This window comes from Macadamia integrifolia, chromosome 4 (assembly GCF_013358625.1).
Source record: "Macadamia integrifolia cultivar HAES 741 chromosome 4, SCU_Mint_v3, whole genome shotgun sequence".
Classification (NCBI taxonomy): Eukaryota; Viridiplantae; Streptophyta; class Magnoliopsida; order Proteales; family Proteaceae; genus Macadamia; species Macadamia integrifolia.
The window spans coordinates 3,978,843-3,989,087 of record NC_056560.1 but is presented as its reverse complement, the minus strand read 5'-3'; the positions used below and the strand labels follow the sequence as shown (position 1 = coordinate 3,989,087).

The window sequence follows — 10,245 nt, the reverse complement described above, 5'->3', positions numbered from 1 at the left end:
CCCCCCCCCCCCCCAAATCTAGACAGATCTGAGCGGAAAACAGGTAACAATGCTACAGAGAGAGAGAGAGAGAGAGATCCCAGTGCAAAATAGGTCAAACAATTTAACAAAAAAAACAAAGATTAGTTTGAACAAACAATTTTTTTTATTCACCCAAAAAATATTTAACAAAAAAAATAAATCGATTCAGAGACAATTAACAAAGCTAACAAATGCAGGCCGTCGATTCAGAGCTAACAAAGCCTATAAAAGAAGTAAATTTCGCTTACCTTCTCTTCAATTCCAGAGAGAGAGACAGGCACCTGATCCTTGATTCAGAACCCTAGAAAACCAGATCTCAGATTAGTTTGAACCCAGGTACCGAATCCTCGATTCAGATCAGGTCTGCATTTCCGGAGAGGTTACAGCGCCTCCAGGTCGAGCTTCGGGGAGCGGTCGTCTGATTTGCAAGAGGTCGAAGAGAACAGAGATGGCGTCGAACAGAACAGAGAGGGAGAGAGAGAGAGAGAGAGAGAGAGAGAGAGAGAGAGAGAGAGCGCGAGAGAGGAGGATATTCTCAGGTTCGAAAAGCGGCAAGTTCCTTGTTATCCAGGACTGAGATTTGCAAGAGGGAAGTTCTTGATCTGAGAAGGACTTCCAGTTCAGCTTATCGAAGAGAACAGGGAGTGCGAGAGAGAGAGGAGAGCGCGAGAGATGATTTTGAAACTGATTTCGAAATCAAGACGTTTTAGGGTTTTTTGTTATGTTCGACCTAACAGATGAGCCGGTTTGGTTTGATGGGGAAATCGGTTTGGGTTTTGGTTTATTCTACCAAAACCGGTTCTATATTGTCCACCTTCTCTCACTTTATCCTAGCCGTCCACATCAGCTTTGCCACGTGTCATGTTCTACATTTAAAATAACACAAGAATTATAGATGTGAGAATAACACAGGATCTGGATCTGATGAACTCCTAAATTTTTTTTTTCTTTGTATATACCGACTTAACGCCAAGTACAGACCTTATACCTTATACCTTATACCTTATGGAGGAGTCAACAGGAAATTAAGGCCATACTTATTGTAAGATAAAGAAATTAATGCAAACTAAAAAAGAGGAATACATTTGAGAGGAGTTGATAAAGAGAGGAATTTTCAGGCAAATATTCCACTACACTAGCTTAAAACTCGAACTGCACAGCCCTACTTGAATTAATGCAGCACCCTTATAAAAATGTATTAAATACAGAAGTGTAATTTAAACTTTTTTTTTTTTTTTTAAATTTTGGGAGTAAGGGAGGGGAAGTGCTGGAATACCATGTTGGCGTAAAGGAGGGTTTAGAGCTGTACACATTGTAAATTGTAATCCCTCCTCTTGAGGCAAATTGGCCGTCAGACCCGGAAAATGAAAATTTTCAATCTTCCAGCAAGATTACAACTGCCATGATTTGACCAACAAATTTACTTCTTCACAGCCAGACCTCGATTCACATCTCACAACTCACAACTGGTACTGTTGCACTTGATATCCTTTAATTCTATTTAGTGGGGCCACGCAATTGCAGACAACAGAGATTTTGCAATTATTATGTGCCAACGATTCTCTCAAAGGACACTAGTCTCTATAAAACAGAGATTTTTTAATCTTTTTTCATGAAAGAGATGAACAGAGATGATTTATTTTTTTTTTGATAACAAAACAGATGATCTTCGCATGCGATTTATGGCTCATATGGATACCATAACTGTTTCAATTTTTTTTATTTTTTTTTAGGTGAGGACTGAGGACTGAGGAGGTGGGGTAAAATACCTGTTTCAATATTAAGGTGTTGTGGACTTGTAGTGAACCAGGCGTTATGGTCCTATCAGCTTCATCATACATACGTTCTCTCCTCCCAAAAAGCCATTGAAAGGGTTAGTTGGCACTTGACAGTGAGAAAAAAATTGAGTGTAGAACAGCAATGGGGTTTGTTAGAACAGTTGGCAAAGTGTGTCAGTAAAAGAAATCAAGCAAGCTTGGGGATGAAGAGAAGAAACTATCATCTCTTTTTATATGATAAAAAATTCCAATTAATAAATATGAGTATGAGACTATGAGTATATTCATATATTAAAATCTTCTGAAAAACTAATAAAATATAAAACAAGGAGTAAAGTTTGGAGATGAAATAATGAAAGAGAGATCAGAGATTAGGTTTTCTGATATTTTACCAACAAAGAGCAGTTGGGTGGCAGTGGGTAGTCTGTCATCTAGAATCATACACTTCACCTGGTTTTTTTTTTTTTGGGTTAAAATACACTCACCTGTTAACTGGGGCAGGTTAAGGTAATAGCCCCTCCTCTCTCTCTCTCTCTCTCTCTCTCTCTCTCTCTCTCTCTCTCTCTAACCTAGAAGCTACGGCCCTTCCCCGTCCCACTCCCTAGTCCCAATCCCAGAGTCTAGTATCTATCATCTTTTACTGTTTTCTGCAAAAGTCCCAGTTGATGATTGGGGGTGTTTTCCCATATTTTTCTATCCTTTTCATATTTCCAGATTTCAACGACCATTTGATTCCTGACGATTCTATCAATAGTTCAACACCCTATTTATGATTTGTGGGGCTTATGGTCATCTGCTCTGCGCTGGAGCTCTACCCGTTTCAGTTTCTGTCTGATTGAAGTAGAATTTGATGCTGTGTATTGATTATAAAAGCTCAACTTTGAAGCCTCACGGATGACCGACCCTAGTCTAGACTTTTTCTAAAGTTTATCTGGATTCCATCTTCAGTCTATGACTATGACCCTATGTTTTCGCTCATAGGTTCGGCTTATCCTTCATTTCGGATTGGTTCTTAGAAATTCAAGTCTATTTGGGATTTGATTCCTGGTTAATTTTGAGCAGGGTGGTGGATACTGAAATTTTTATTTATTTTAGAACCAAAAGAAAAAGGGAATCTCCTTTCTTTTTTTTTTTAATTTTGTTATTACCATGGTGAGCTGTTAACGAATGCCATTCATTTCTTCTTTTGTATCCTTTATGCTCTGAAAGGTTCACTTTCTTGTCTGTGGGGGCAAATTTTTCCCTTCTTTTTAACACTTTTGTGTATACTTGAATGCTTGATGTTAGGGTTTTAGAAACCAGAAGTTAATAAGTTGCTATAGGTGGATAGATTACAGGCGTTGTGGTTTGGATTTCTTTTCTTTTGCTTCGTTAGTTCTTCTTCTGTGTATGGAATGCTGCAAATGACGGAAACTTCTTTTGCTTTAACCCCCCGCTTGCCTCCATAAAGCTGCCAAGGTTAATTGTTCCTTGCTTGGTCCTGCAAGAAATTACAGCTAGTTTTAGTCAAACCCACTCTGGCTTTTGTTTGAGGACTTCTTATTTAAGTTATCTAGCCATTTTCTCTTGCATTGCCTGGTTCGGGGACTGTGAATTGGAGGTTTCTTTCTTCTTTACCTTGTCGGATAGGACGAATTGTCGATAGATTTGGGGGAATCCAGTTTACAATTTTTGTTTGTTGGACATGGATGCGGAGGATAATGCCGATTTGGGTTTTCAACAGAGAGGCGGTGGTGGGAATGGTGGGCTTTTCAATTGTCTTCCTTCAGGGATGTATGCTACTCAGCAGCAGTCTGAGAATGTTGATGGGATGGCCACGACTTCAATGCCGATTTCCATGAGCAAATCCACCGATGTGGTGGACTCATTCTTGGGTTCTGGTTGGGATCCATTTGTTTCACAGGCAGAGAATGTGGAATTCAAAGTTTCTTCAGCGGCTTCTTCCCATTCCAATCAGATTTCTTCTTCACCTTACGCTGTTGGTTTTCTGGAAACTCAGGTAGTCAGTGGCAGCTCCCATCTTGATCGGTATCCATCCGATCATCATAGTCTCGTCGGTCTAACACACTATGGCAGTGGGAGCTTCTCAGAGATGGTAACTCCCTTTGTTCTGCCTGAGGATGGCCAGATTGTTAACAGAGAAGGTGGCACCGACAAAACCTCAGTGAATTCAAGGAATGGCTCTTTTCAAGGCTCTACTTTTCCAGAAGATCATCACCGTGTTGTGGATGAGGGCGCTGGGCGCTCTTCGCCTAGCGGGAAGAAAAGGAGAAGGGAACCTGAGACCCAGTTCAAATTGGATCCCGCTCAGGTAAGCTGTGATTACATGCTCAGTTTCATCCTTTTTAGTTAACGTCACAATGTCTTTGCTTTTTGTCCGATTCCCTCTTTTCTGAATTCTGGTCCACTCTCCATTGTTCTAGGGTATAGAAGCAGAGCGGAAGAAGGATGCTTCGGAGGAGGTGTCTGAAGGTTCCAAAGAGCAGGATGAGAAGAAACAGAAGACTGAACAGAGCCCAGGTGCAAATTTGCACGGTAAGCCAACCGGTAAACAGGGTAAAGATCGTTGCCAGAAAGATGAAGGTCCAAAAGAAGAGTACATTCATGTCAGAGCCAGACGAGGCCAAGCCACCAATAGTCACAGCCTTGCTGAGAGGGTGAGTTCCCACTGTAACTCATTGATCTGTTGCGACAACAAAGTATCCTTTTAGCTTTTAGGGTTTTCTAGGCTTTGAACTTACAGGATCTCACTCAATGTGTAGGTGAGGAGAGAAAAGATTAGCGAGCGGATGAGGTTTCTACAAGATCTCGTTCCAGGATGCAATAAGGTATTTTGAAGAAGTTTTAAATTCTGAGCAGTTCTTACTTTTGTCTGGATTTCTAATTATATTGATGTTTTCTACCATTAAAGATTACTGGTAAAGCTGTAATGCTTGATGAGATAATCAACTATGTGCAAGCTCTGCAACGGCAAGTCGAGGTATGCTATTCTGAAACCTAAATATAGCCAGAAGTTACTTTGTCAAACAAGGAAATTTAGATTATGATGATTTAGCATCTCTTTGCATAGGCTTGGATCACTGATTCATAAAGAATGATAAAACTGTTTATTGGTAGGACACAACATCAACTTCCCAAATTACTACAAATTGGCTCCTCCTAGGACTCTAGCTTGTGGTCTTCCAATTGAAGATTAATAGATGATTTCCAAACTGTTATGAATGGGAACCTCTCCATAACTTTATTTCTGAGTTTGACGCCTGGTCTGTGTGTCCATGGTTCAAGGAATTGGGTTGGGATTGACAAAATTGGCCGGCCCCAATCCACATCCACCACATTTGAAATTCCCCTTGTTTTCAATTGTCCATAGCTAGCCGTTAAGGAGAGGAAGTCTCCACATCGGGCTACCCACTTCCAATGTGGGATTATTATTCCAACAATCTCCCCCTCCATGTGGGAGCCACTGAAATCTTCTTGGTTTTCATCCTCAGAGACACCGGGTTCTCATACCTGAATCCTATTACACTTTTGCTCTGATACCCACTTGATAGGGACTTGGGTAGAATTCATCCTCAAAAGCTCGTCGTTAAGGAGAGGATGACCAAGTACCTATAAGTCTCAACGTGGGCTGCCCACTTCGGATGTGGGATTATTATTTTCACCATCCGCATGGAACCCCGACAACTATCAGTGAGTCACCCTCTCTCTCTCTCTCTCTCTCTCTCTCTCTCTCTCTCACACACACACACACACACACACACACACACATACACACACATGCACACACTCCGCCTCTGTTTCTGCAAAAGCCTAGGTACCACTTGGCACCGGAGAGCTTTGAAGAAATGGAAGAGCTTTTACCTTTTGGAATGCAAATGCAAACATAATTCTATATGATATGGTATCTGAACAATACCCATGAAGGAGCTGTCCCAGCCATGTTTAGCAGCAGGAGGAATGATGCCCACAGACATGACAACTCGGTCTGCATTACAGAGGCACATGATGACCATGAGACTCACCACCTTCTGTCTTCCGGCAACATGAACCCCACTTCCCCATCACCATTCCCTCCTGTCTCTACGGTCTCTGCTCTATTGTTATGGACACTCCTTTCCTATCTTCTGCTTTTGCTTTCTTCTCCATTCCCACTTCATCACTTGGCATCATCATTTGTTGTACGATGCCTTGTACTTAATCACTTGCATTTGTGAGCTGATTCCAAAGGGCCATTAAGAGGCCATAGGGCCCAAAGGGTTTCACTATATATTTGTAGCGAGGTGGTCCTCCGTAATCTGAGAGAGTGAGGATGAGCGGCTGTAACCACATTCTCCATTGATAGTGACTAGTCTCATTTTGCTATGGACAAAGCCAATCTTGATGAATCACATTGATCTTTGCTTTTTGTAATTGTTTGTTTGCAATTTCTATTCATTTCCTGCATCATTTTAGGTTTTTTTTTTTAATTTTTAATTTTTTTTAATTTTTTTATGAATTGGTATCATTGTCATCATTGGATTCCTTGTTTTAGCAAAACTGAGCTTTTGATCTACGGATCGATCAATCTCATAGACCGTGCATCTCCTCTTAAAGCTTTGATTCAAATACGAATTCTACTGCGATCTCATCTATTTGTTACGTTCGCTATTTTGCCTAATCCAGGAAGCTGATCAGTCTGGTCTCCCATTAATTACACCATTCAAACCACAAGAGAAACCATTCCCTCAGTTTCTTCCTAATTCCATTCAGGAGATGCTGAAGAAAGATGGTGGTGGAAGTTTTGAGGATGGAGAAACATTGGTAATGAAGTGTCAAGCTACAATGTCAATTGTCCTCTTGTTTGGTTACTTGCTTATTGTGTTCCAATGCAAACTTCCAAAATCCCATCCATGTCCCTTTCTTCACCTCACTGGCCCCTTTCACTTTCATAAGTGATAAATAACCTCACTTTGGATCAATGCTTCTTCAGACGCCCCAAGCAAATTTGAGGTGGAGCACACACAGAAAGAGAGAATGAGAGATTACCAGATAGACAGTCCTTAGATCAGAAACAGAAAGAGTAGCTTCGTTTTTCTGCTGATTTTTTTGTTGTTGTGGCATTCATCAATGGTGGGTTGGAAAGGGAGGAGACCTATGCAAGGAGCGGTTGTGGGAGCTGTTATCCACACCATATTATTTTCTGCAGGAAAAAAAAAAATCTCACTAGCTGAGGAATGGATTACATCACATGGGATGGGAGCTTCTCTGAGTGAGATTCTGAAGTAGCCAGGGATGGAGAAGATGGTGGTGAAGTGCAGAGAGATTCTATGTGTGATCCAATAAAGTGGATCGTAGGTGTAGAATCGGCTGATCCAGATCTTAATCGCCGGAGACCAATTCCGTCCCTGATTCTGCTTACTTGAACCATGGCTGTATGTCCTTCAAAAGACAAAGATCGCTTACTGTTTGAATGCTTCACTAAGTCATACGGTTTATTGGGTTGAGGGTGGTGGGTTGGCTAATGTTATGCTACTATTCTTTGTTATATTATAAATTTATCCTTTTCTCTAACATGATGTTTGATGTTACTTTTATTAGTATGTACTGGTCTTTGGTTTATTTTCTCCACTATTGTTTTTTTTTTTTTTTTTTTTTTTTGGGTGGGGGGGGAGGGGGGAGGATATCTCATTTGACATGTTCCATTTACTAATTTTTGTGTCTCCTCTCCTGAAAAGACACTGATTCTCCAATTTGTAAATTCTTCGTGGCTACTAAATTAAGAAGTCAGCAAGGCATATGATCTTTTAACTTATGTTTCTTTAATCTTTTCCCCTTTGATTAAGATTTGTTCACACCTGTTTAATTTTTGCAGTTTCTGTCAATGAAACTTGCCACTGTCAACCCAGAGCTCAATATTGACATAGATAGGATTCTATCCAAAGATGTAAGACTGATGCAGTGCTGGTAGAACTATACATCTTAGACAGTGCTCTTTCTTGTATTGTTTGTTTTGAATCTTATCTCAGTTCACTGTGCTGTAGATTCAAGGTGGAGGTTCAGCTGTTCATGGATTCGGTCCCGGAATGAGCTCCCCCCTTTCCCACCGACAAATAGCTTCGCAGGGAGCCCTGCCAACCATTCAGAATGTGAACCCCCAGTTACACTCTATGCTTCCGGTAAGTCAAGGGATCGTCTTCTCATTTTGATTACCTTCTCCATGGGAACCCCATTGATTTTAGGGTTTTACTTATAGGTACCAAATGTATGGGATGATGATCTTCAAAGAGCTATCCAGTTGGGCTTTGTCTCCAACCAAAATATTGACGGTTTGGGCAGAATGGTAAATATCAGAATTTTTTTCTTTTTTTTTTGATACTATCAGAAGCTGTTTTTGATTATTGTGAGCCTTGACTGTAATTTGTTCTTGGGCCTTAAAAATTCCTTTGTATTTTTCCAGGTTGTATGAAGCTATAGCTATAGATGTTTCTGTCCAAAAGATGCATCCCTCCTAACAGAAGTCCTGCAATGGGCCAGCTAATTGAGCATTTTATTGTTCTCCTTTTTAAAGATCTAGCATAATTAAGAAGACAGGGGCATAGAGATCTCTTCAGAAGCTGTTAGTCTAGCTCCTACCGTTTGTTCTTCGAATTTTAGTAGAAGAAGGTGACTTTGATTGGCTCAAACAATGTGTATAGTCAGTAAGCATAGTTGACTGAGTGGGAGATGATTTTTTTTTTTCTTTCTTTTTGTGTTTGTTACAGAAGAGATTGTGCATGTAAGAAGCACTTTTGTATTTAAGGATGAGCTGTAACTGAAAGATTGTTTGTAGGGTGCATGAAGTTGGGAAAGATGCGACTTAGCTGTGCCTTTTCATTTTTTTCCTCCACTTTTTGGTAAATTGGACTGAAGCTTTCTGATTGAGCCAAGGGATTGATTTGAGTGTAATAAATATTCTGTGTCTTGAATTACCAAGCCCCATTCTGTTGCAAGAAAATGGCAAATGTATTTTCTTCTCTCTAAACATGGAAACATAGTATTGAGCTGGGTCTCTGGTCAGATATATCTCATTTGATTTCGTTTGTTTCTTAAGACCAGTGGGTAGGCAATACTGCAAATTGGTGGGTGAGATCTGTGGAGAGGGAGAGATTTGTTATTGAGCTGGGTCTCTGGTCAGATGTAGACCAAGATAAAAGAAGGGATTATGCGAGATTTCAACCTCAAAGAGGGGGTTAGCTGCTAATGACCTCATAAATTATGATTGAAAAGGGGCCTAGCATTAGCATTAGTTACATTACATTTTAAGTCTATAGCAAAATGAATATGAGCTGATGGATTTCATCCTTGGTTCTAAGGCTTGGAAACCTAGCCAAATTTCTTCCCAACAAAGCCGATAATCCAAGGTTCAAGAAAGTGAAATGGGCCATGGTATTGGCTTCCCTTAATTCCGGTCAGAATCGGCTAACACCCTAGAAATTAGAATGGATGAGCTGATGGATTTTCAATACCTTTTCGTATCTCTTGTATGCCATACTTGGTTTGTTACGCCATTTTTCTCATCTCCGTTGGTTTGAAGATGAGAAAACTCCCAAATTTCCCATGTGTTTTTTGCAGGAATTTAGCTTCTTCCAAAAAGATGGATCTATGACTATAGTGAAGACTACTGGAGTTTTTTGGGTGTTTATAGCCTTAGAAACGTGTACATCAGCTGAAATAAACTTTGGGTTGGGTTGGGTTGGGTTGGGTTGGGGGTGGGGAAATGTATGAGAAATTGAGAATGCTATTCCCAATCTATAAATTGACAAATTGTGAAATGGCTATACAACTTTATTTCGTCTATAGCTTTGTGTGTAAAATATGGTTAAATATTAGATTATTCCGAAATTTTTGAAAATTTTTACCAAAATCTTTTTCCCCATATATTAGGAATTTTGATATTTTCGTAATTTTTTGACAATTATTGTCGTCCAATCCAGGCCCGGCCGCCCTTTGGATTGGATGATCTGTCCAGCGATCCAGGCCTAGATGCCAAGTTTCAAAGCTTTGCCTGCCTCAACCCAGCCCATCCCAATCCGAAGCCCACGTCGGTTAAAATTCCATAATGGATATTGAGAGAGGGGTTGGATCAGGTTGAAAAATGCAGAAGCGCTATATTAATTGGAGATGGACCTGGCTAGCGCCATCATGCACTATTGTAGTCGTTAGATTTAATTAGGCCAAAGTGCCGTGTATATTAAAAGACAGGACCTTCTTTGTTAAGGAGTCAGCAAGATTGTTTCAGAATTTGCAAATCAGACTTGGCCAGTGTGATCTCTGATCAAAATCCCCAACCTCCTTTTCTCATGATCACTGCTCCATGATGCATCACAACTAACTAGAAATAATGAACACCATGATTGGGCACCTGAGAGGGTATGCTTTGTGGAAGAGCTTGAGCTTGAGCTTGGTGAGCTTGGTGATATTTCCAAGT

The 10,245-nt window shown here is 40.4% G+C and overlaps 1 protein-coding gene across 2 annotated transcripts; it reads left to right on the top strand.

The window, feature by feature from the left end:
* Positions 1-2,362: 2,362 nt before the first annotated feature.
* LOC122076602 (transcription factor bHLH74-like) lies at positions 2,363-8,754 on the top strand. 2 transcript variants are annotated; one of them, XM_042641998.1, is made up of 9 exons: positions 2,363-2,780; positions 3,523-4,110; positions 4,223-4,456; positions 4,562-4,627; positions 4,711-4,779; positions 7,651-7,722; positions 7,820-7,954; positions 8,032-8,118; positions 8,236-8,754. In XM_042641998.1, the coding sequence occupies exons 2-9, from the start codon at positions 3,571-3,573 to the stop codon at positions 8,242-8,244; spliced, it is 1,212 nt and encodes a 403-aa protein (XP_042497932.1). In that variant the 5' UTR covers positions 2,363-2,780; positions 3,523-3,570; the 3' UTR covers positions 8,245-8,754. The 2 variants fall into 2 exon arrangements, with proteins under 2 accessions (XP_042497932.1, XP_042497931.1); XM_042641997.1 differs by having other exon boundaries at positions 2,363-4,110.
* Positions 8,755-10,245: the final 1,491 nt, after the last annotated feature.